At 47.6% G+C, this 27,187-nt stretch overlaps 1 protein-coding gene across 6 annotated transcripts in view; it reads left to right on the top strand.

Annotated features, from left to right (window-relative positions):
* SMYD4 (SET and MYND domain containing 4) overlaps positions 1–26,967 on the top strand; it is a 128,209-nt gene extending 101,242 nt beyond the window's left edge. For 5 of the 6 annotated variants that reach the window (XM_069226136.1, XM_069226133.1, XM_069226134.1 and 2 more), the window contains 5 exons: positions 12,446–12,606; positions 12,990–13,122; positions 17,019–17,135; positions 17,989–18,112; positions 23,369–26,967. In XM_069226136.1, coding sequence (XP_069082237.1) covers positions 12,446–12,606; positions 12,990–13,122; positions 17,019–17,135; positions 17,989–18,112; positions 23,369–23,537 — 704 coding nt within the window. In that variant the 3' untranslated portion in view covers positions 23,538–26,967. Of the gene's footprint in view, positions 1–12,445; positions 12,607–12,989; positions 13,123–13,653; positions 14,107–17,018; positions 17,136–17,988; positions 18,113–23,368 lie in introns of those variants that run through there. The other variant, XM_069226138.1, reaches the window with a different exon arrangement.
* The last annotated feature ends 220 nt before the right edge of the window (positions 26,968–27,187 follow it).

Below are 27,187 nucleotides of genomic sequence, written 5' to 3'. Positions count from 1 at the left end.
TAGGTCACGAGCACTGTCATTTTACCATGCTTCCCTTCAGCCTTACCAGCGCCCCTGGGGTGTCCACGAAAGTGATGGAGATGGTTGCTCTCACCTGCGCAGGTTAGGGGTCTCAGTGTTTCCCTACCTCGACGACTGGCTGTTAAAGGCAGACTCGCCCCAGAAAGTCGTCTTCCACATTCAGACTAGTGTGAGCCTCTTGCACACGCTGGGGTTCACTATCAACGTGCCGAAGTCACACCTGACTCCCTCTCAGATGCTCCCTTTCATCAGAGCTGTTCTGGACTGCAGTTTCTGGCTTATCCTCCCAAAAAGCGAGTCCAGGATATTCAGGCTATGATTCCGATCTTTTAGCCTCTGTATTGGCTTTCGGTGAGACTGACTCTGAGGCTGCTGGGCCTCATGGCCTCCTGCATCCTGTTAGTGACACATGCCAGATGGCAAATGCGGGCTCTGCAGTGGCACTTGAAGTTCCAGTGGGCGCAGCATCAGGAGAATATCTCCGACATGGTCCTGATCTCGGAGGGGACTGCAAAAGACCTGCAGTGGTGGCTTTCGAATCAGCATTGGGTCCATGGCAGTTCCCTTTCCCTTCCCTAACCAGATATATCTATAGTGACAGATGCGTCACTCCTGGGTTGGGGCAGCCACATGGGAGAGGTGGAGATCAGAGACCTCTGGTTGCCGGCGGAGTCTGGGCTCCATATCAACCTTCTGGAGCTCCGGGCGATCAGGCTTGCGCTGAAAGCATGCCTTCCCTCTCTCGAAGGGAAGGTAGTGCAGGTGTTCACGGAAAATACTACCACCATTTGGTACTTCAACAAACAGGGCGGAGTAGGGTCCTGAGCCCTTTGTCAGGCGGCACTACGCCTCTGGACATGGCTGGAACATCAGGGCATTACCCTGGTGGTTCAACATCTGTCGAGTTCTCTCAACGCCAGAGCGGACTAACTCAGCCGTCGATGCACAGCTGATCACGAATGCCATCTCCATCTGGAGGTGGCGCAAGGTCTCTTTCAGCAGTGGGGAGAGCCTTGGTTAGATCTGTTCGCCTCTGCAGAGAGCGCGCAATGTCAGCTGTTTTGCGCGTTGGAGTTTCTAAGGTGACACTCGCTCGGAGACGCTTTTCGTCTCAAGTGGAATGCCGGCCTCTTTTAAGCCTTTACCCCTATACCACTTCTGCCCAGAGCTCTTAAGAAGATCAGGAACGACCAGGCCCAAGTCATCTTGGTGGCTCATGACTGGGCACGGAGAGTATGGTATCCAGATCTATTGAGTATGGCCATTGATCCTCCACTCAGACTGCGACTTCGGGCGGATCTTCTGTTGCAGCGGCAGGGGATAGTTCTCCACCTGAACCTGTCCAATCTCCGCCTTCATGCGTGGAGAGTGAGCGGCAACAGTTGACGACTTTTGATCTTCGACCCGAAGTCTGTGATGTTATCTTGACAGCCAGGCGTCCCTCCACCAACACGGTATACGCCTCTTGTTGGCATACATTTGTGGCATGGTGCACCAACAAATCTGTTGAACCGCTCTCTTCCTCTCTATCGTAGGTTCTTTTGTTCATTCTTTCTTTGGCCCAGCTGGGCTCTGCTTTGGGCACCCTTAAAGGGTATTTATCTGCCATTTCAACCTTTCTTTCGGACTTTTGATCTTCCACCCGAAGTCTGTGATTTTATCTTGAAAGCCAGGCATCCCTCCACCAAAACAGTATACGCCTGTTGTTGGCATACATTTTTGGCATGGTGCACCAACAAATCTGTTGATCCACTCTCTGCCCCTCTGTCTGAGGTTCTTTTGTTCATTCATTCTTTGGCCCAGCAGGGCTCTGCTTTGGGCACCCTTAAAGGGTATTTATGTGCCATTTCGGCCTTTCTTAGGTTAGCTGATCAGCCCTCACTCTTTAAATCTCCTACTGTGAGTAGATTCCTAAAAGGTCTCACCCATTTATTTCCTCCCACTCCATTTATCATTCCTCAGTGGGACCTCAATCTTGTCCTTAATTATTTAATGTGTACTCCCTTTGAGCCGATTCACAATTGCCCTTGCGGCTCCTCACTTTCAAGACTGTCTTTCTTGTTGCCATCACTTCTGCTCGCACGGTGAGTGAGCTTCAGGCCCTTTCGTCCAAACCTCCATTCTTGTCCTTGCACCATGTGCACAAAGTGGTGTTGCACACTAAGGCTTCCTTCCTTCCCAAGGTTGGTACGCCTTTTCATGTAGGCCAGTCCATCATCCTGCCTACATTTTATGCACCTCCACATCCTTCCCATGAGGAGGAGAGATGCCACCGTCTGGACCCAAAAGGAGCGGTGGCGTTCTGTCTTAATCATACTAAAGATTTCCGGGTGGACGATCAACTATTTGTCAGGTATGTGTGTGCGAAGAAAGGGAAGGCGGTGCATAAACGTACCATCTCTCCATGGGTACTTCTTTGCATCAAGATGTGCTAACCTTCGGCCAAGAAGCAACCCCCTGAGGGCTTGCGCGCTCATTCCTCCAGAGCGACTGCTGCTTCCACTGCGTTAGCACATGGAGTTCCTGTCCTGGATGTCTGCCAGGCAACTACGTGGGCATCCCTGCACGCATTTGCTAAACACTACTGCCTGGACAGTCAGGTCCGACGGGACTGCTACTTTGGTTGTTCGGTCCTGCAAGACTTTCTAGTATGATCTTGGTTCGCAGCCCACCTCCGAGGATGGCATTGCTTAGGTATCTATTCTAATGTAAGGAATCTGCAACTAGAAGTCTCGATCAGATGTATAAGTTACTTACCTTCGGTAACAAAATATCTGGCAGAGACATATTCTAGTTGCAGATTCATTACCGACCCACCCATCCTCCCCGCTTGTGTATTGATTTCTAGGGACAGGGATTCCCCCTTCAGGTCCTTAGCTCTGGCTCACCAATCTCTGTGTTCTTAGCGGCTCTGTGCACTGAGGCGGCGTCTATGTACTACCCCGATGTCATCACGGCGACTACGATGCCAATGACGCCCGCGGAGTCGACCAACCCCACCTACCAACACGCAAGGGTATTACGCGAAGAAAAATCTCTGGATCCAGTCTGAAGCCTGGGGTAGATTCTAAGGTAAACAATCTGCAACTAGAATATGTCTCTTCCAGATATTTCGTTACCGAAGGTAAGTAACTTGCACCTTTGTCTTCTCTGTACCTTGTGCTAAAGGAAAGGGCAGCAGGGCCGGCTGGCTGCAGTCTTAACAGAAATGTTCAAACCAACCTCTGTCCCTTCCATCTCTCTTTTTTGCCTTTCCGCCCGGTCTTTCCTCTGTCTATCCTAAAGCACATGCTGTGCCAGATGCAATTAGCCTAGATGGCTTCTTGGACGAAATCGAACCTAGTTTGGCCAAGAAAGTGCATATCCACTTTAGGTTTGGTACTTGCCCTTATTTTCATTTACTCTTAAATGGACCACCCCTGGGGTTATTGGAAATCAGGCCTGCCCATCATGCGGTGGTCCTACAGTATCAGAAGTCCATGTCCTCTTTTTCTGTGAGGCCTACAGTAAGTCCAGAAGTGGATTGTGCCTTTGTGCGGGAATCTCGGGACCCTACACTATAAAGATGCGTTTAGAATTCTAAAAACTGACACAAGCCAACACATTGTGTATGTTTTATCAACATTTTTATTTGCTGTGTGGTATGAAGGAAGGAGATTAATATCGCCCAGTGAACCCTCTTAATTTTCTTTAATTTTGAATTCTAGTTTTAGATTCTGTATTCCATTGACCTTGGAAGAGATGCAACATATGCACAACCCCAGGGAGTTCACTCCCATGTGGGTGGAAGTGATTGAAGTGGTTGGTAATCTTATCTACTTGTATATCTGTAGTTAATTTGGGCTATGGCTTTCCACCCTCGGGAAATTGTATTTTGCTACTCTCTGTGGGGAATTTTATCCTGTTTTAGGTTTAGCAAGCATTATTTCTTGTAGAAAACTTTATGAATTTACATAGTATAATTTTTATTGAGATTCTTAAATCATTATTAAAATGAAATTTGGATGGAGTGCTTTTGAGCAATTCAATCGCATATTTATTGCATTGTGCTTTTATTGTTGTATTTATTTGGCTATTATGGTGCAATGCCGAAATAAAGGTTTTTGATGATGAATTAACCTGTGGAAGTTCGAGAAAGTAGCGGAGGTGCCAGCAGTGGCCCTTTGCCTTCAGAAACCTACCGCCTGGAGAAAGCTTCCAGCCCACAAGGGAAATGTCCAATGGCAGAAATAGGGAATCCACAGCTGAAGAACGGCCACAACTGTAAGGTGGGGATTTCTTGAATTTGTGAAGGAAGGATGTGTCCTCGGAGACTATGACCACAGCCTTGAGTCCACCTCTACTTGCCTCATGTAAGCCTTCCCTGACTGTATTACAAGGCATACATAAGTGCATTTTGTGATGAAACACATGCAAGTTGGCCACTTCATTCCAGAGCATTAGAATTATCTAATTTTGCCACTGTCTTACCTCTAAGGGGAACCCTTGGGCTCTGCACACTATTTCTTACTTTGAAATAGTATATACAGAACCAGCTTCCTACATTGGTGGATCAGCGGTGGGGTCTAAGACTTTGCATTTTCTGGACTACTCAGCCAATACCTGATCACACAACTAAATTCCACAAATTGTCACTAGAAACTGATTTTTGCAATTTGAATTATTTTTCAAATTTTTAAAAGTCCTGCTAGGGCCTTGTGTAAGTCCCTATTAGCATTTCTTTTAGAATTTAAAAGTTTGTAAAAGTTTGGATTTAAGTTCTACTTTAGTGGAAATTATTGTCTTGTTCGCTGGGGAGGTGGTCACTTACATTTTCTGCTGGCTCTTCTGTTAACTGACAAGCCAACTGGGAGACTGATGTTTGTGACCAGTTTCTTTTTGATCCTTCACTTTTTATAAAGGTACTTCTCTGCAATTAATGATCAGTATCTTTAGTACTACTTTAGAGGAATTAGAGGAAAAGAAATGAAATATGGACTGTGCTGCTCATGCAATGTCAGTAAGCGTTTTGTTGAGTGGTTGTTGAAAGAAAAATTGTCACATCTGATAGAGACTTCTAGTTGCAGATTCCTTACCTTAGAATTTCCCCCAGGCGTCAGACCGGATCCGGAGATTTTTCTTCGAGCAATACCCTTGCACGTCGGTAGGTGGTGTCGGTCGACTTTGTGGTCGTTGTTGGCGTCGTAGTCGCCGTGATGACGTCGGGGGTAGTATATAGACGCCGCCTCAGCGCAGTGACGTCAGTTCTTTTCTTTCCGCGCCACGTGCTGATCCGGAGAGAGTTAACCTGGTCTCTTTTTGACCCTTTTGTCGAGTTTTGTGTGAGTTTTTTGGTGCGTCAAGGATGTCCCTGCAGCCCGGTTTCAAGCTGTGCGAGTACTGTCACCACATGATGTCAGTGATGGATCCGCATCGGGTTTGTTTGTGGTGCCTGGACCGCGACCACGACCCGAAGTCGTGCTCCGAGTGCCAGGCCATGCACCCGAAGGTCTTGAGGGAGCGTTCTCTCAAGCTCATGCGGCCCGTCGCTCGACTCCGAGTAGGTCCCAGTCTCGCTCGATAGGAAGGTCTCGAGACCGTACGCAAAGCCACCACCATTCGTCTTCCTCCAAATCTTTGGGCACAGGTAAGAAAAAGAAGTTGTTGAAGCGGTCCCGTCGCCCTTTGACTTCACCCCGTCGCTCGGCTGATGAGACGCGGGAGGAGCGTTGACGCTCAAGGCCTCTGTCCTCTGAGCTTGCTCCTGGGTCCGCTCCGCACTTCCCTGTATTTCTGGGAGCTGGATCGACCCGCGCCCAACTTAAAGAGTTCTATGAGGCCATGCGCCTCATTTTTGGGCAGACCAACCCAGATATGGTGACTTTGGGCCCAAGTTGTTCGGTTGAGGGGCCTTCGGGTTCCGCGCCAGCGGCTTCGGCTCCAGCCACCGAGGTCCCCTGCGGATCCGCTCGCAGATCTGCACCGATGCCGGTCGTACCACTGAGACCTTCCCCGGTGCCAGTTCGATTGTCGACGCTCCTGACCGGTAGTGCCCACTATCGACATGACCCGATCCTTATCCCCGAGTTGTAGCGGCGTCGGCCGCCGCCTCTGTCCTCAATGGGGCCTACTCACCCCTGTCGGATTTTGACCCTTTTTCCTACAGGTACGAATTCGGTGAAGGATTGGAGGGGTCCCTGGACCCTTATGAATACCATGATGACCCATCTTTGGACTGGGCACAGGAATTGGGTGAGGCCAGTGGACCGGACACTTCTCCAGACGCTGGCATGCTGTCTTCTCTTACTGTGGCTACGGCGGAGGAAGCGACTTATGCAATGGTGGTCAGTAGGGCGACTGAGGTCCCTGGCCTTGAGCTACCTACTGTAGAGGTCAGGTTCAATCTACTGACGGAGGTGCTTCAACCAGGGGCTTCCACATCTGAGCCCTTTTTACAATTCATTGAAGCCCTCACTGATGTCCTTTTGTGTACTTGGTCCAAACCCAGCACAGGGGCTCCTGTGAATAGGACTATCGCACGCCGCCATCTGCCCGCCCCAAACGACCCTAAGTTCCTGTCCCAACACCCCACGCCTGAGCGTCTTGTCATCCAGGCTTCCTCTTCCTCAGGCGCATTCCCTTCCACACCTACGGATAGGGAATCAAAAAGGCTGGAACAATTTGGGAAGAAGATGTTTTCTTCTTCCATTCTCGCGCTGCGGTCCGTGAAAACCACATGCCTTTTGGGACGCTATACCCACTCTCTGTGGGATATGGTTGCGCAAGTTCTGCCGCCTATACCAGAGGAGGCCCATGCTATTGTCTCCCAAGCTGTCAACGATGTGAGAGATGCGGCAAAGTTCACGATCCAATGTGGGCTGGACACGACTGACTCTTTGGACAGATCAATTGCTATGACAGTGGCCTTGAAATGCCACATCTGGTTGCGTACTTCTGTTTTTTCGGGGGATGTCCAACAGTCTCTCATGGACATGCTCTTTGATGGCTCCCATCTCTTTGGAGACAAAGCATACTCAGCCTTCAAGAGATGCAAGGATTCCCGGGCTATGGCCCGGTCCCTTGGTCTTTCCGCTGCCCCTCTCCCCCAGCAGTCTGCTTTTCGCCCCTTTCGTGGCCACAGAAGGGGCTCCCTATTGCATCCCCCACCTAGCCACTGTGCCACCCATGCTGTTCAGCCTCTGCGCAGTCAGGGATGCGGAATCCCATGTGACACAGGCAACCAGAGGTCTGCCCAGTCCACCCCTGCCCCAGCTGCAGCTGCCAAACCCTCCTAGTCCGTCCCCTCACTCCGATCCAGTTGGCAGCAGGATTCGCCATCACCTGCCCCACTGGGAATCCATCACTATGGACAGGTGGGTTTGCAGATAGTTTGAAAGGGCTATTCCCTCCTTTTTTAATCTGCCTCACTGGCCATGCCTCCATCACTCAGCCAACTTCTGGAGCATCATTTGGCACTTCTCCGCCAGAAAGTCGATGTTGTCTTGGCCAAGGGAGCTATAGAGACGGTCCTTGTGTCAGAAGTAGGTTGTCGTTGTTATTCCCGCTACTTTCTGTTGCCAAAAAAGGACAAGGGCGTATGTCCTATCCTAGAACTTCGGGACCTCAACTACTTCCTCAAGAAGGAGAAATTAAAAATGCTTACCCTGCCTCAGGTTCTGTCTGCCTTAGACCCAGGAGACTAGATGGTAGCGTTGGACTTGCAGGACGCTTATTTCCACATCCTTATCCTGCCTGCCCACAGACGTTACCTACGATTCATGGTAGGTCACGAGCACTGTTTTTACCATGCTTCCCTTCGGCCTTACCAGCGCCCCTGGGGTGTTCACGAAAGTGATGGAGATGGTTGCTCTCACCTGCGCAGGTTAGGGGTCTCAGTCTTTCCCTACCTCGACGACTGGCTGTTGAAGGCGGACTCGCCCCAGAAAGTCATCTTCCACATTCAGACTACGGTGAGCCTCCTGCACACGCTGGGGTTCACTATCAACGTGCCGAAGTCAGGCCTGACTCCCTCTCAGACACTCCCTTTCATCGGGGCTGTTCTGGACTGCAGTTTCTGGCTTATCCTCCCGAAAAGCAAGTCCAGGATATTCAGGCTATGATTCCGATCTTTCAGCCTCTGTATTGGCTTTCGTTGAGACTGACTGAGGCTGCTGGGCCTCATGGCCTCCTGCATCCTGTTAGTGACACATGCCAGATGGCATATGCGGGCTCTGCAGTGGCACTTGAAGTTCCAGTGGGCGCAGCATCAGGAGAATCTCTCTGACATGGTCCTGTTCTCGGAGGGGACTGCGAAAGACCTGCAGTGGTGGCTTTCGAATCCGAATTGGGTCCATGGCAGATCCCTTTCCCTTCCCCATCCAGATCTATCTATAGTGACAGATGCGTCGCTCCTGGGTTGGGGTGGCCACATGGGAGAGGTGGAGATCAGAGGCCTCTGGTCTCCGGTGGAGTCTGGGCTCCACATCACCCTTCTGGAGCTCCGGGCGATCAGGCTTGCGTTGAAAGCATGCCTTCCCTCTCTAAAAGGGAAGGTAGTGCAGGTGTTCACGGACAATACTACCGCCATTTGGTACTTCAACAAACAGGGCGAAGTAGGGTCCTGGACCCTTTGTCAGGAGGCACTACGCCTCTGGACATGGCTGGAACATCAGGGCATTACCCTGGTGGTTCAACATCTGGTGAGTTCTCTCAACGCCAGAGCGGACAAACTCAGCCGTCGATGCACAGCTGATCACGAATGCCATCTCCACCTGGAGGTGGTGCAAGGTCTCTTTCAGCAGTGGGGAGAGCCTTGGTTAGATCTGTTCGCCTCTGCAGAGAACGTGCAATGTCAGCTGTTTTGCGCTTTGGAGTTTCCAAGGTGACACTCGTTTGGAGACGCTTTTCGTCTCAAGTGGAACGCCGGCCTCCTTTACGCCTTTACCGCTATACCACTTCTGCCCAGAGTTCTCAAGAAGATCAGGAACGACCTGGCCTAAGTCATCTTGGTGGCTCATGACTGGGCACGGAGAGTATGGTATACAGATCTATTGAGTACGGCCATTGATCCTCCACTCAGACTGCGTCTTCGGGCGGATCTTCTGTTGCAGCAGCAGGGGATGGTTCTCCACCTGAACCTGTCCAGTCTCCGCCTTCATGCGTGGAGATTGAGCAGCAACAGTTGACGACTTTTGATCTTGACCCGAAGTCTGTGATGTTATCTTGACAACCAGGCATCCCTCCACCAAAACGGTATACACCTGTTGTTGGCATACATTTGTAGCATGGTGCACCAACAAATCTGTTGATCCGCTCTCTTCCCCTCTATCTGAGGTTCTTTTGTTCATTCTTCCTTTGGCCCAGCAGGGTTCTGCTTTGGGCACCCTTAAAGGGTATTTCTCTGCCATTTCGGCCTTTCTTTCGGACTTTTGATCTTCCACCGGAAGTCTGTGATTTTATCTTGACAGCCAGGCGTCCCACCACCAAAACGGTATACGCCTGTTGTTGGCATAAATTTGTGGCATGGTGCACCAACAAATCTGTTGATCCACTCTCTGCTGGTTCTTTTGTTCATTCTTTCCTTGGCCCAGCAGGTATCTGCTTTGGGCACCCTTAAAGGGTATTTATCTGCCATTTCGGCTTTTCTTAGGTTAGCTGATCAGCCCTCATTCTCTAAATCTCCTATTGTGAGTAGATTCCTAAAAGATCTCACCCATTTATTTCCTCTCACTCCATTTATCATTCCTCAGTGGGACCTCAATCTTGTCCTTAATTATTTAGTGCGTACTTCCTTTGAGCCGATTCACAATTGCCCCTTGCGGCTCCTCACTTTCAAGACTGTCTTTCTTGTTGCCATTACTTCTGCTCGCAGGGTGAGTGAGCTTCAGGCCCTTTCGTCCAAACCTCCATTCTTGTCTGTGCACCATGTGCACAAAGTGGTGTTGCACACTAAGGCTTCCTTCCTTCCCAAGGTTGGTACGCCTTTTCATGTAGGCCAGTCCATCATCCTGCCTACATTTTATGCACCTCCACATCATTCCCATGAGGAGGAGAGAGGCCACTGTCTGGAACCAAAAAGAGCGTTGGCGTTCTATCTCAATCATACTAAAGATTTCAGGGTGGACGATCAACTCTTTGTCGGGTATGTGGGTGCGAAGAAAGGGAAGGCGGTGCATAAACGTACCATCTCGCCATGGGTACTTCCTTGAATCAAGATGTGCTAAGCTTCAGCCAAGAAGCAACCCCCTGAGGGCTTGCGCGCTCATTCCACCGGAGCGACTGCTGCTTCCACTGCGTTAGCACATGGAGTTCCTGTCCTGGATGTCTGCCAGGCAGCTACGTGGGCATCCCTGCACACATTTGCTAAACATTACTGCCTACGCAGTCAGGTCCGACGGGACTGCTACTTTGGTTGTTCGGTCCTGCAAGACTTTCTAGTATGATCTTGGTTCACAGCCCACCTCCGAGGATGGCATTGCTTGGGTATCTATTCTAATGTAAGGAATCTGCAACTATAAGTCTCTATCAGATGTACAAGTTACTTACCTTCGGTAACGAAATATCTGGCAGAGACATATTCTAGTTGCAGATTCCTTACCGACCCACCCATCCTCCCCGTTTGTGAATTTGTTTCTAGGGACAGGGATTCCCCCTTCAGGCCCTTAGCTCTGGCTCACCAATCTTTGTGTTCTTAGCGGCTCTGTGCTTTGGCGTGGAAAGTCGTTAAAAGAAACTGACGTCACTGCGCTGAGGCGGCGTCTATGTACTACCCCCGACGTCATCACGGCGACTACGATGCCAATGACGCCCGCGGAGTCGACCAACCCCACCTACCAACGCGCAAGGATATTACTCGAAGAAAAATCTCTGGATCCAGTCTGACGCCTGGGGGAGATTCTAAGGTAAACAATCTGCAACTAGAATATGTCTCTACCAGATATTTTGTTACCGAAGGTAAGTATCTTGTACCTTTGTCTTCTCTGTACCTTGTGCTTTCCTCTGTGCTAAAGGAAAGGGCAACAGGGCCGGCTGGCTGCAGTCTTAACAGAAATGTTCAAACCAACCTCTTTCCCTTCCATCTCTCTTTTTTGCCTTTCCTCCCTGTCTTTCCTCTGTCTATCCTAAAGCACATGCTGTGCCACATGCAATTAGCCTAGATGGCTTCATGGACGAAATCGAACCTAGTTTGGCCAAGAAATTGCATATCCACTTTAGGTTTGGTACTTTGCCCTTATTTTCATTTACTCTTAAATGGACCACCCCTGGGGTAATTGGAAATCAGTCCTGCCCATCATGCAGTGGGTCCTACAGTATCAGAAGTCCACGTCCTCTTTTTCTGTGAGGCCTATTGTAAGTCCAGAAGTGGATTGTGCCTTTGTGCGGGAATCTCGGGACCCTACACTATAAAGATGCGTTTAGAATTCTAAAAACAGACACAAGCCAACACATCGTGTATGTGGTATCAACATTTTTATTTGCTGTGTGGTATGTAGGAAGGAGATTAATATCGCCCAGTGAACCCTCTTAATTTTCTTTAATTTTGAATTCTAGTTTTAGATTCTGTATTCCATTGACCTTGGAAGAGATGCAACATATGCACAACCCCAGGGAGTTCCCTCCCGTGTGGGTGGAAGTGATGGAAGTGGTTGGTAATCTTATCTACTTGTATATCTGTAGTTATTTTGGGCCATGGCTTTCCACTCTCGGGAAATTGTATTTTGCTACTCTCTTGGGGGAACTTTATCCTGTTTTAGGTTTAGCAAGCATTATTTCTTGTAGTAAACTTTATGAATTTACATAGTATAATTTTTCTTGAGATTCTTAAATCATTATTAAAATGAAATTTGGATGGATTGCTTTTGAGCAATTCAATCGCATATTTATTGTATCATGTTTTTATTGTTGTATTTATTTGGCTATTATGGTGCAATGCCGAAATAAAGGTTTTTGATGATGAATTAACCTGTGGAAGGTCGAGAAAGTAGCAGAGGTGCCAGCAGTGGCCCTTTGCCTTCAGAAACCTACCGCCTGGAGAAAGCTTCCAGCCCACAAGGGAAATGTCAAATGGCAGAAATAGGGAGTCCACAGCTGAAGGACGGCCACAAATGTAAGGTGGGGATTTCTTGAATTTGTGAAGGAAGGATGTGTCCTCTGAGAGTATGACCACAGCCTTGAGTCAACCTCTACTTGCCTCATGTAAGCCTTTCCTGACTGTATTACAAGGCATACATAGGTGCATTTTGTGATGGAACACATGCAAGTTGGCCACTTCATTCTACTTGCCCATGTTAGGGCATTTCTTAGAATAAAGGCTACTGCTCCATTATGTTTATTTCATCCCACCCCATGGTCCATACTACAATGGAAGTAGAAGTTGTTGAGGGACCATGTTACCCCGTCTTCTCACTTTGTCACTGTGACTAATTGTTGTTACTGTATCCGGCAGGGCCACACCGGAGCAGAATGACTCTTTCAAAGAGACGCCAAATGTTGAGCCATCAATATTTCTTTGAGTGTCAGTGCCATGCTTGCCTGGAAGAATTGGCATCAAATGTGCAAAGCTCATTGGATTCCTTCAGTTGCCCAACGTGCAAGGCCCCAATGCAGGTAACCTGTTATGGTACTTTAATTGAGGTGGGGGAGCCTTTAGGGAACAAACCAAGCTATACCTTAACCTGTGATAGACGTGCCATTCGATGATGTCATCTTCACAACCATAGTACCTTACAAACTGATAAAAGTCTAGTATCGTGTACATTACATTTCACCTTTTGAAATAGATTTGGAAATACCCCTCTACCAGTTTCTCTGTGTGCAATTAATTACTATTGCAGCCTACACCTCCTGTCTGTGGTTTTGGGAGTCATGTTAATGTAGTATATCTCTAGGTCAATATTTCGGTCACAATATTGTACCTCACTGTATGTGTCTACATGTTACTTATGTCCCCGCTTTATACAAGACGTTAATGTGAATCTTGACTTTTATAGGGTGAAACTTTACTGAGCTGCTCTAGTGGAGTCTGCGGGCTCACCATCCCCAGTGAGTGCCTGGTTGCGCAGCAGCACAACCTTGAACTGCGCGTCTCTAAAGCAGTGGATCTACTTGAGGCTGACAAGCCAGGTAATGATCTCCGAATTACCTTGTGATTACAAACCTATTCTCCAGGTGCTGTAGTGAGTCGCTGCAGGAGTTCACTGCCCTGTTGCACCTCTTTAAAAGGGGTATTGCTGTGTAGGAGCCTACATGGCTACACATCTAAAACAAAAGAGTTTCTGTGCAACCATGCAGAAATTAATTCCAGAAATTGATTGCCTTTGCCAGAAACCAATGACACCTGATCCACAAATTGGTTTTGTCAGATTTTGTTCAAGGTTGTCTCAAACGTGCATGCAAAATAATTGTCCTTTATTTTATTAGCTTCCAGCCACTGTCTCCGTATTTGTTTTGTCACAGCATGACATGCCATTATTTGTCCTTCCTATATAAAGCCATGGCCAACCAGAACCAAGCTTCAAGCAAGTATCTAAACACTCCTCCAGACAGTCACAAATGAATGCAGACACCACACGATCAATAGTATTGAATACTGTTATGTAAATTTCAGTGACAGACAATTATTGTCTGTTCAGCTGTTTCTTGTAAATCACACAGGGCCGGGCAGGACGTTAATTCCACCAAGCTTCTCTGCGGTGGGCTGGGGCCACTTGGAGGCCAGGTTTGAAAGCCCAAGGCCGCCGCTGGTGCCTCTGTCACTTTCCCCACCTCCCAATGTTCATTGCAGCAGCCACGAGGAGGAGGAAGATGGAGAGAAAGCGATCAGAGAAGAGACAGAGTCAAGAGAATGATTGGTTGGGAAGAGAGAGATAACAGAAGGAAGGGAAGTGAGCGGGCCTGATTTAAGCCTTTTTGCGAGGGCTGCTTTTGGTCCCCCAGTCGACCCTGATTGCACACACCGCCAATTGACACGAACTGCACCACCAATAACTGCAGAGATGGAGGTGACCAGGACGTGTAGCTCCTCAACCGCCCTCGCAGAACATCAACTAACGTGAATTTGTGCTGGTTGTTTGCTGTCCTTTGCTGAATGAATATAACTCATACCCAAAGAACCATCAATAAAGTTATTCTCAAGAAACAGTTGAAAAGACGAGTTGATTTATGTATTACTGAAATTCACATGAGAGAATAAAACGCTATTGATCACATGAGTTATGTATTGAACTATGTGGTGCAATGCATGTTTCTGAAACTGCGGTCCTGCCCATGGACCTTAAAATGCATACATACGCCTACAATTGCCCTTCTAAAATGTGCTTTAGCATTGCAGAAGGATACACAGGGCTTCAAAGCCCCATCACCTTTATTCCAATTACTCCAATCAGGGTGGAGTGTCTTCCCCATGTTTTTCAAGTTTATTCTCAGCTTTGGGCTGGCAGGGAAAGACCAGGTTCGATCTAGAGGTGGTTTGTGGATCGTCTCTAGACATCATGGGACACTTAATCCTGATTGCTAGTGAAACCCAGCTGAACAGGGAAAAGGGAGATTCATATTCAAAGTGGAGGCACTGGTTAAGCAGAGGAACATCTCTGGTCCTCAACTATCTCTTAATTGCCAAAAAGCAACCCATACAGCTCTGATCCTTCCCCATTATAACCCCAAAGCTCTTTGCCTCCCTTAGCTCTGGGTCTCCTCACTCCTCAAGGAAGTCTTGTCTGTCACTGCCAACATTGTCCTGAGATTCCTTGCTCACTCTTTCCCTTCAAAAAAATTAATCCACTCAGCCCCATCCATAGCAAAGTTTCAACCTCCTGCTGTTCCCCACAGTTCTGGGCTGCTATGCTCCTTGCCAGCAGAAAAGGAGATAATCAACACTGCTTATGTCCTTGTCTTTCTCCCATCTTTTTCCCTTTAGAAAGGTACTTTCGCCTATCGCCTGGCCTTCTCCACTACACATTGACCTCTAAAAAGGTAATCTCTTTCTCTCATCCCAACACTCTACCCAACAGCTCGCCCCACATTCTGAGACCCCAAAGCTCACCTAAATGTAATAATCTCAGTGAAGACACCTGAGGTGTGAAGATGTAATTCACAATCCCACAGATGTGGTTGTTGGTCAGGGTCTCACTCAGTGCACCTAATGTATGATGCTCTTAATAAGGAGCCCACAGATGTGAGAATGTCAGTCAGTGCACCTCAAGCTAAGGTTTCCTCAGAGCCCCTCAAATTCGGGGTGCCACAGAAGTGAGTTTAGGTGAGCCCATCAGACATGAGGCTGTCCATCATCTTAGAGACCTCAATCATTGTTTCTCAAAAAGTGAATGTACCGTTAAAGGTCTATCAGGTAAGGGGATCTCAGGCATGAGGGTCTTAGTCTGGGTCACCCAAACTATCCAAATGAGGGTTCATCTTTCCCAGCCTATCCGATGCACTGGCCTTTCTGGAACTTATTTATGTGTATTTCTTTTATTTGGTCTCTTGCATTGATCTCATGACCCACACTCTGGCTGCATTGTGGTGCATGTGATCTAATGTGCCAATGTTAACTGTGAGAGCGATGGAGAATCAATATTTTGGCAACAAAATGTTGATATTTCTCAACTACTTTCTCTCCTTACATATTGCTTTGTCCTGTGCAAATTATTGAGCAACTGACAAACCTAACTCTTTCTGCAGATCCTTCCCATTCGACGTGTTTGTAATATTTGCCTTGATTTTGTTTGCTTGTAGCCTGGAGAATGTTCAAAAACTACATTCTACTTGAAATCTGGCATCATCAAAATAAGGTTGCCTCAGTGTGCTCCTGTTGGGGGTGAGGGCATGTAAACAGTATAGGTAGGAGCTTGTGCAAGTAGCAGTGGGTGGCTCAATGGAAAGCCTCAGTTATCACAGGAATGTTTTGTAACAAGTAGTTGCTCTGCTGCTGACCATAATATGCATGTGGGAAGAATGAACTAGCTTTTCTGCATAGCAGGGACACAGATATAGAACTGCAAAAGAAGATGGGGGTCAGATGTCATCGTGATGGGCGCAGTGGCCATTTTGAGTGAGAGAAGCACCCTCATCAGGATGCTGTGTACTTCAGTAGGGTTAGCCTAACGGAACATGATCTGTAGTTTAATTAATTTCTACCGTTAGCACGTTATGACGCTTCTGTCTGTCACACTGCTGCTGGCTCATGGAACTTGGTGAGGGGGAGACTCTCCCACCCAATGAAATACATCATGATGGAGGGGTTTCCCTTTGCCCACTGCCACGTCATTACAAATGTAGCGGCCATGTTAGGCGAGGGAACACCCCTTAGGAGCACATAGGAGTGCAGCGCAAGAAGGAACTCAACTCAACTTCTGCCCAATCAAAAGATGTACTCAGTTTAACCAACATATGGGCAGAGCTAAAGCCCCTCTTTTACTAGTGCTTCCTAAAGCTCAATTTCCCTTATGTTGTTCAGGCCAGACCTAAAAACGATGTTATCAGCTCCACTGTATGCCTCCACGGTTATCATCTCCCGCCCCCTTTCCCCGACCTTTAGCTTTACTTTCCAACCGGATGTGAGTAAAGTGTGCGACACTTTTGGGGCCCTCTCTGCTGCTGGCCTACGAGCAGGCAGGGAACCATCCCCCCCCCCCCCCACACACACACACACACACCGAACCCCTCCGTGCTGCAGAGTAACTGTGAGCCCCAGTACTGCTGACCCCGGAGTCGAGGGCAGTGAAGGGGGCCCTCTATTTGTCCCTCGCTGTTGCTGCCCTCAGACGAAGAGTTTAATTCCACTGACTCCTGGGAATGCAGGGAGGTCTTTGTGCCCTTATGGGCATGTGGTGTTTCAATACGTGTGCTCAGAGGAACTCTGACGGATATGAAGATGGAGCTGTGTTTGTACCAAGGTTTATTAGTCATTGGGCACACAGGTGGTTCATTTCTCATCGTTTACTTTATAAATACACTCAGGTACTCACTTCTCATCCCCACACTCTTCAGCCCAAGCCACTCACTCGTGTCTTTCTCTTTCCCAGGTCTGGCGCTCCAGATTTTGGCGGACTGTCGGTCCAGGGCACAAGGCTTCCTGTGTTCAGAGCACGTGCTGGCTGCACGGATCGAAGATCATTTGGCACGAGCACATGCTGCACGCGGTATTCTTCTATTTTGCTCTATAAATTTTGCAGTGGACGGCACCGCACCATAAGGAAGTGGCTGAGAGTATGGAGGGGGTTGGTGGGTGGTAAGATCTGGACAGGGCCGGACTGGGAACCAAAGCAGCCCTGGCAATTTTGTCAGCCCAGCCCCCGGGTTGGATTGGGGAGGAAAGCGAAGTATGGCTGTTTGCAGCACCACTGCAAAGCCGGCCCCCAGTAACAAAACTAGCCCCCACTGCTGCAGAACCGGCACCCACCCTTCCAGCGTCCCGGGAAACGACAGATGCCCACTACGGCCAGTCCGGCCCTGGATAAGGAGCCTTGCTGGGTTGTGGTTGAGCATAAGTCCCGTATTAAACTTAACATTTAGGCAGTGTCTGACTTCTTATCTTGGTAGGAGGCTGCTGTCAGAGAGCTGTGTCCGGTTGAGGTTGTTGCCTTCCTCACGTCCTAGTCGTGAGGGGTAACTAGCAGGCTGCAGTGAGATTAAGAGCCTGGGTATCTGTCTCTCCTGCCATTGGCTTCTAGTCTGAAGTTTGTAGTGAGAGAAAAAAAGCTCATTGGCTAATTCTAGACTTCAGTGGTTAATAACAGGTCCACATTGACGAGTGCTGGCTGTGTCTCCCCTAAGTTGGTAGTTAATTTGTTGATATCCATGTGTGAGAGTTTGTGTATTTTACTTGCCTCTGTGGTTGCAAATTTCAGGCCATGTGCAGTGCCAGCGAGGCTGCTGTGTTTCTTGAGCAGTCACAGTGGAAGTCAGAGTGTCTGACTCAGTTTGTTACTGGTGACTGACAGTATGAAGTGAAAATGGAGGTGTGACTTCTAACTTTGTTCCTTGTCTTGGCAGGTGATTGGCAGTCAGCAGCTGTGCACTTGCGTAGCAGTCTCAGGAACGTGGAGCTACGACACGGGGCATCCAGCATCGAACTGGGGCATGAACTCGTCAAACTAGCGCAAATCTTCTTTAATGGGTGAGAGTTGCCATCTAGCAATACTGCTCATCCCCTTGTGTCCATCAGTAATGGGGCTGCACCCAACCAGGGCCAGTCTGCCTGCAGCCAACATCACTAGAGCTTATCCCCATTATCGTCACAGGCGTTGTTGGTGGTTCTCACCTTGCTACCTATCGCACAGTAGTTGCCCCACTGCGTCCGTCAGCACTGGATGATGCGGACAGCATCCAACGGCATTATGAGTTGTACATCAGCTCCCAGTAACTCTAGGGTTTGCCCCCAGTAGCGTTGCCCTCCTTGCCTGCGTGGCACCAGAGTCTGTCCCTATCAAATGCACCAAAGCACCCAGAGCACATGGGCAATCCAACTGCAACGAGCCACAATCTCATACCACACCTATCTGCTCCTAGATCCCCAGTAGCTCTTACCACGCGTTAGCGTGAAGAGGTCTTGTGGCCCGCTTTCATGCTCAGGGATTTCATATCATTTTAAACTTATTTTTTATGTAGGGTAACCATGTAAGTATGTCACAAGAAAACCATTCTACTCCTGGACTATTCTTTAAAAAGCCATTGTTTTCAGGTGTACTTAGTTAAATTGAATTTAACTAAGACTACAAAACTGCTTTGAGGACTCTGAAAATGGCCTTAGACAGTTTGTTCTAGGGGTTAATACCATACTGTCACCCAAGGACCCTTTCAGAGTCTATTGCCGGGAGCCTCTGGAGACAGTATTTGGCAGCACACCCTAGTTACACTCAGGGTCAGGCACTGGGCCTTGCCCACGATTCTCCTCTGCGCATACCACGGGAGTTTGAAATATGAAGCCATTTGCACGGTTTGGGGCTTCCTTTGGCCTACCGAGTTGAGGTTCTAGGGGTTATCTTGTTCTTTATCCGAGTGTGCTTTCAGGAAACCTGGCTTTGAGCCCTGGATGCAATGCCTGTCGATGGTTTTGCTCATGTTTGAAGGGTTCATCCTTCGTTTGTTATGGACTTATCCAGTAGAGTACCTTTGGAATACCTTCTGAGTTCCTTGCTGGTCTTCTTCTGAGTCTGCGCACAAGATAAACTGAGTGTCAAGCAGTTGAAGGAAAGACTCTGTTTAAAGGCGGTTGATATAATCAATGCAAATATTATTACTCAAACGATGATGAGCACCTAGTAAATATGTGGCCAAAGTTTCTTGAAAATGACCCAGAAACCTGCTTTGTTCTCCTAGCGAGCAGCAAATTTGCAGTGTTTAATGTTCAATTTGTGGTTTTTATATTAATTAACAAGGCTGCTGCATCCTTAAGTGTCACTTGCATTTGGTACTCAGGGACTCCATTCTATTTATTAGGGTCAAGCCTGCGAGGGCATGCACTAGCGCATGCGTCTCGCTTGTGAGACTCTTGTGTACAGTAAAGGGCTTGAAGCCCGCCTGTGGCTCACCATTTTGTTGGCTTGCATAGCACTCTTCTTTACAGCCTCGTAATTCATCCACTTCAGGCCTGGCATCATTTCCGCTCCTTTATGTGGCACAGGGACCAAGCACTGATTGATTCAACTTTATCAGTGCCCGTCCTCTGGCCAGACGTGATTGAGGTACTGTTTTGTTCTTTTGAACTTCTAGTGCCCTGCAAACAGAAGGCTTATGACTGGCAAAAACGTGCCCAGCAGGACAAACAAAATTCTGTTTTATAGCTAACTTACTTTTATTTTGCCAAGTTGTGTTTTCTCACTTTCCACTTATGTTTTATTTTGTTTTGGCGGGTGCTCTTAAAAGATTATCTTGTTCAAAATATTGCAATGCTGTTTCTTTATTATGTGAAATTTATTAAATGTTGCTTTAAAACACAGTCGTGCAGTACACCCCAATCAACCCCACTTTACCCTATACCAGTCCACCCAAAAACCTACTCCAATCCAAACCAGCACCCTAATCCAGTCCAACCCACCCAAATCCAATCTGCCCCACTTTAATCCAAAACAATCAGCCCCACTTCCATCTGCCCCACTACAATACAAATCCATCTGTCCCACTCAAATCCACCCCACTCCAATCTGCACCACTCCAATTTAAAACAAACTGCCCTTTCCAATCCATCCCACTCCAGTCTGCCCCACTCCACTCCAAAACAATCTGTCCCACTCCAGTCTGCCCCACTCTAGTCCAAAACAATATGCCCCACACCAATCCAATCCATCTCACCCCAAACTAGTCCACGCCACTTGATCCTAGTTCACTCCAGTCCACCCACTCCCATCCAATACAATCCACCCCACCAACCCAATCCACCTCACTCCATTCCACCCTAATGCTATCTGCCCCAATCCAAAACTATCTGCCTCACTCCAGTCTGCCTACTCCAATCCAAGGCAATCGGTCTCACTCCAATCTGCCCCTCTCCAACCTGCCCCATTCCTATCCAAAACAATCTGACCCACTCCATTCCAAAAAAATCTACCCACTCCAATCTACCACACTTCAATCCAAAACAACCTGACCCACTCCAATCCATTTCAGCGTGCCCCACTCCATTATACCCCACTTTAATTTAAAACAACCCCCACTCCAACCTGCACCTCTCCACCCTGCCCCACTCCAATTCCAAACAATCCAATCCAAAACAATCTGCTCCACTCCAATCCACCTATCCTCATCCAATCCACTGCACTCAAGCCCAATTCACCCCACTCCAATCAATCCACCCTCTACAATCCAGTCCACCCCACATCAATCCAGCCCACCTCACTCCAGTCCAATCCAACACAGTTCAATCCACCCCACTCCAGTGCAATCCACCCCACTACAGTTCACCATACCACCCCAACCTCACTCAAGTCACCCCATTCCAACCCACCATACTCCAATCAACACACTCCAGTACAGCCCACCCCACTCAAACCCACCCTACTCTAATACACCTCACTACAATCCAATCCGCCCTCTACAATCCAGTCCACCCCACATCAATCCAGCCCACCTCACTCCAGTCCAATCCAACCCAGTTCAATCCACCCCACTCCAGTGCAATCCACCCCACTCCAGTTCACCATACCACCCCAACCTCACTCAAGTCACCCCATTCCAACCCACCATACTCCAATCAACACACTCCAATACAGCCCACCCCACTCCAGTCAAACCCACCCTACTCTAATACACCACACTACAATCCAATCCGCCCACACCACTCAGTCCATCCCACTCCAATACAGTCCACACTAATCCACCCTACTCCAGTCCAATCCACCCCACTCCAAACCACCTCAGTCTAACCCACTTCAGTCCAGTCCACCCCTCTGTAATCAGTCCACCCACACCAATCCAATCCACCCCACATAAATCAAATCCATCCACCCCACTCCAAACCAGCCCACTCCAATCCAATCTACCCTACTCCAATCCAACACAATCTACTACACTCCAAACCACCCCACCCCACTCCACCCCGTCACCTCAACAAACCCAACCCAAGTCAAATACACCCCGCCCCTATCCAGTCCATCCCACCCCAATCTAACCCACACCACCCTACACTAATACAACCCACCCCAATCCAATCAGACCCAACCTATTCCAACCCACTTCACTCTAATCCACCCACACCACTCAATCCACCCCTCTCCAATACAGTCCACACTAATTCACCCTACTCCTGTCCAATCCACCCCACTCCAAACCACCTTAATATAACCCACTTCAATCACAACACCTCTCTCTAACCAATCCATCGCACACCAATCCAGTCCACCCCACACAAATCAAATCCAACCCACTCCAATCTACCCCACTCCAGTCCAATCAACCATAATCTGCTCCACTCCTATCCCAGTTCAGTCCACCGCACTCCAATCTAATCAGCCTAATGTTCCACCCACTCCACTATACTATACACTCTGACACTCAACTCTGACACTGTACTCCTCATACTCCACTTTATGACATTCCGACCAACCTACTCTGACACTCTACTCCCCCACTGCACTCTGACACTCCACACTATTAAATTTTAGCCATGCTGAACAGCAGCTTCACTGGTGTACAACATGGCAAACACACTGTCAAAGCTAATAGCTCTTGTATAGGCGAGACCTATTGACTTTGCCAATGATTGTTCTAAATATATTGTCTATTCCATACCTCGTTTGTTTTCTTAGTAGAACACCCGAATGGCACAAAGTGGTGCAAAACCGGATTGAATAGTTTCTTAACCACGCATTCATTACGAATCGACAGTCCAGCTCAACTCAAGTTAAGGAGTCAAAAACACGCACTGAAAGTGCAACCGCAGACTGCATTGTTGTGGGCGTACCTTAACTCTAACATGGGGCACTATCTCTTGATCTGCAGTCGTCACGTTTGTCCTGAGGGTTTGACGTTGGTCAGCGTTGATGTAATATGCCAAACTTTTACCCTGCCTCTTGTTATGTCAATACAGCGCCGTACCACAAACTGATGGGGGCCCTCAGGAGAATGTGATGAGGGGTCCCTCATTCGCCCATATCTCACTGATATCCATCGAGCTTGGGCTGAATGGTGGCACCCTAAAGTGTTGGGGCACCCCCGAAAGGTCGGTGGCCCCTGCGCTATGTCGCTGTATTGATGTAAAGTAGGCATATATTTTTGGATTTTCGTTTCCCTCCTTGCCAGTGACTAACCACCCCGTCCCCACCGATCTAAACGGGGATCTTTCCTAGAGGTCCATAAACACGCCTCAGGCCCACCCTGCAGTGAGAGGGAAGCTCCTCAGGCCTACCCAACATCAGCAGGCTCAAACAGGCCTCACCTCGGCATTTAGAACTTCGAGACTGGCAGGTGACGCACTTAGGCACCGTCCCCAAGTTCTGTTAGTAATGTAGTGCCACTTCAGATACCATCCACATTAGATGCACCTACGTCCCTTATTCGTTTCAAAACTGAATCCTGGGTTAAAAAAAACACAGTAGGTTCCCAGTGCGAGTCACTTCATCAATTTAAGAATCGCTCAGTAGTAGAATGTTAATTCACATTTAGAGTTTAGTTTAGACTGTGTCTCCCATATCAAATTTCAATCAAATTTCAGTCAGTGACCAATGACACTACCCACGGCGGACATCCCCTAGAGCCCCATGCACAGACCTCACAGCCCCCGTAAAATGTTAATAATGCAGGGTGGTATCCCGAGTCCGAGTGGGGGCCTGAATGTGTGTGATGTTCCAGATGAGTGAGTAAACCAAGCCTGCTGGTATATAGTGTGATTTCCACATCTATCTCATCTCACGCCCTCCATATATGTTCCTTCTTTCAGGCGTGCTGTGCCGGAAGCCATGGATACTATTCTCAGAGCTGAACAGATTCTAACAGTGCATTATGGCACTCAGCATGAACTACTGCAGGAACTCCGAGAGATGAAAGCTTGCCTTTTGGACTTGCGCAAGGTCACAGGGTCACGGATGAAGTCAACACCGGCCAGCTGAACCGAGCAGCATCACTAAGGGATTTGGTCTGGCGTCCTGCACAGGATGTCCACTGGTGCACCGAGGCATGAGAACCTAGCTCTGCATACTCTGCTCATGATGAGAAGGCTTATAGAGGAATGAAGGCCTGTTTGCCCAAGTTGACCATGGGGGTGGAGTTACAGAGGCATGAGGACCTGCCGCTGGCGTATAGTGCAGTTGAGGCATTCTCACAGTTTGGTTATTCACGGGCTTCCTGTGAACTATTTTTGTAATCTGGACATAGAATTTTTCGTATGTGGGGATGTACACACCAATTTGTTTGGGAAAACATGTGTGGGGGTATACACACGTATGTGTTTGAGTGCATGTATGCATGCTTGTTCAACGTTCTGCCAGGTTAACAGCTCAGAGTAGGAATTGTGTGGCTGTCATAGTTGTACTGGAGACCAAGTATGAATGAGTAATGAATGTACATGTACTGTCAGCCACCCCCCCGCTTTATACACATGGGATATCTTTTCTGTCGCACCACATACCAGACCATTGTGTGCATGGTGCGCCAGTGCAGAGCTTTGCCCCTGATATACCTGCCTGCTCTCCTCACGCCAGTCACGTGATTTTGCCTATCGCATTTGAAAGTTATTTGTATAGTGGGCCCCCTACTTTTTTTCTCTCTTTTAATAGGTTTTTGCCTCACCTTCTAAACAGTCTTCTAAATCCTAGGTTTATATCTCTTAGTTTGCCACTTCTTGGGATCTAGAGGACTTTGGGGCTTCGATGTGAAAAAGACACCTAAAACCTCAGGTGAAAAAAAACGTTGTTTTCCCTATATGTCGTTCCCCATACCATTTTAGGACAGTTTTGTCTTGCCAGCAAAAGATTCCTCAGAGCCTCAATACAGTTGTTACCAGATCCTGTGCTTGTACAAGGCAGAGCAAGCTGTACTGCACACCCTGACATCAGCGTACACCCTCGGGTACCAGCAAAGCGTGTTCTTGAATCTGTAGACAGGGTACCGTCTACTGTGAACTGTACAAGAACACACTTCAAAATACCTGCTTGGTTTAAATCTGTTGAGCCTTCCACGAAATCCTTACAAGCCCAAGGCACCAACAACTCAATATGAAACTAGCGGGAGCTGGGAACTACCAATGCTCAGTGCTTTAGGAGCAGCCCAGAGGAAGTCATGTCTCCTGGTATGATTCTGAATTCTCTGGAGCTCGAAAGAACGTTTATAATAAGCCCAGTGAGGGAGGCGTTGCAGTGCCACATCTGCAACAAGCTCTATGGTGATTTTATGAGGGAGGACTCTTTCGAATATTTGCAGTTGATAGAATGCTCTCGCGGGTGGTCGGGTTATGAAAGGGGTGAAGGGTAACAAACAGCATGGCTGGAATGTGGACTTCTTGTAGAGGTGTTATAGGAGTTGCTGTTGACAAGGCCAAGAGAAAGGGAAGAATAATGGGTGCAGAAAGTCGTTTGACTGTAGCAGCAATTATTATTACACTTCAACCCCTCCTGGGCATCTGGCAAACAGTTTGCTTTTTTGGTGTTGATCTCTAGATCCGCCATCCACCGTGTGGTAGATCTGGTTGCTGTCATCATACACCGGTGGGATATATATATATATATATATATATATATGTGTGTATATATGTGTGTATATATATGTATGTATATATGTGTATATATATATATATATGTGTGTGTGTATATATATATATATATATATATATATATATATATGATATTGCTTGGCAGTAGAGTGTCCCTTACCTAGCAGTCAACCATTATGGGGTCAATGGCGTTAGATTCTGCAAAGAGACCCAGCAGTGTTGATGCCCGATTGAAGAAGAGCTTTTTTCTGTGTACATGAATCCAATTTCTTTTCCTCGTCTTGGATGTATCCGTGAGTGGAAATCGCCTATCATGTTTGTCTTCATGTGTATGGACACCCGAGGGCTCTCCACACGATGATCCAGTGTCTCACCGACTTGCACAAACCAACTTTCTCCCATCAGATCTTGAGATAAGCATAATCATGAACTCTTTGGAAAATTTCTGCAGCACCACCATAGGCATCAGCCTGGAGCTGCAGGCGAAAGTTCACTCCATTAACACTTTCATCCTCTTCATTAATGATTCCTACATTTATCTCTGTGTGTCAGAAAGCGCAATCTAGTTTGGTCTCATAATATTGTTCTTTGTCCTCAAAAGTGTTTTGAACACGCAGCCACCAGTGACCATAAACGAGTGACCTGGAACGCTGTTACTGTTTTTGGTATCAGTGGGTACAGCATTCGTCTATAGCCGGCTCTTTAAATCTATGAGCATTATCCATATGTTTAAAAAAAAAAAATATATTATAAGAACTTCATTTTTTATGACCCCTTTTTTGCCTTCTTTATTTTCTTGTGCGTTCTCTGAGAGAAAGAGAACCTTTCTTACCCAATAATGATATACCTATCTTAAACTCTGCCTGGAATAGCTGAAGGCTATCAAAGCATTGTTACGGATGGTGGGGGTCTCCTGGCAAGCAATGTGATATATCCGATGATGCTAGGGTAGAGAGTTCTCTCCTTGAGAGAATATTTAGGCTCATTAGTAGACTTCCAGTCCCATGTCCCTTAAGGTGTCATTTGTAGGACATCGTTACTCCTTTCACATAGAGTGTTTTTTTCTTTAACTCCAAGTCAGTTGCTTAGTTTGGCCAAAGCATCCTGAAGAATATTTTTGACTGAAATGGTTATAACAAGTAGGCTTCCCCTGCCAAAGCGAATAACGTTCTTAATCTTTAATATAGTCCTGTGAACTTATAAAGTCCTTGACATGGAGAACAAAATGACTGAAGTGCATACAGCTTGTGTGCATAGGGACAGGATATGTGACTGCTTGCACACCAGGCTCCAACTTTTAAAACATTGTTTGCTGTACAAAGACATTCCTGATGTGCTTTCCTGCAGTCAGGACAACCGCAAATCCTACATTAACAGAGGGACTGTGAACTCTGTGTGCTTTTTAACCAATATTATTTATAACGTTGTACCTTAAACGTTCTGGCATCTGTGTCCCCTCAACCGGAAGGAAGCTTATGTACTTGTAGCTGTGTGCATGCCTGATCTGTAAGAAACTACAGTAAGCCTAGTCATATGATCTGTGACCTAGAAGACACTTGTCTACTTCTTGTCATCCTTGCACCTGTAAGGAACTTCCCTGTGTCGTACTGTGAACTCTGGTCTGCAGGAGGTCTGACTACGAGGGAATATCTAGCTTGCCCTCACAGTTTCTCTCTACCCTCTGTTCACTTGTTCCCTTATGAGCACTCTTCAGTGTGTGTCTGCGTGAGATTTGCAGCAGAGCTGAGCAGCCCAAGCAAGAAACTGTGAGGCCTAAATGATACTTTACTATTTAAGAAAATGCAGTCTTGAATAAAGAATATTTTTCCAAATTATTTTCTTCTTTTCTTTTAACCTTTCTATAATGGCAGACACTAATAACTACCTGAAGGTATCTTTGAGTTATCCCTTGTAACCCCCTTTGGACTTTGTACAGAAGAGGCAAGAGCAAGCAGGCAGAGCAGAAACCGCAAATACGTGGCACCACAAAAAGAAAGTGGAGAACTGGGGCATTGCGCAGCCATTTAGGTAGGCTGCCCAAAGGGATTTGGG

Source organism: Pleurodeles waltl, chromosome 3_1 (genome assembly GCF_031143425.1).
Source record: "Pleurodeles waltl isolate 20211129_DDA chromosome 3_1, aPleWal1.hap1.20221129, whole genome shotgun sequence".
Classification (NCBI taxonomy): Eukaryota; Metazoa; Chordata; class Amphibia; order Caudata; family Salamandridae; genus Pleurodeles; species Pleurodeles waltl.
This window is presented reverse-complemented; position numbering and strand designations above follow the sequence as displayed.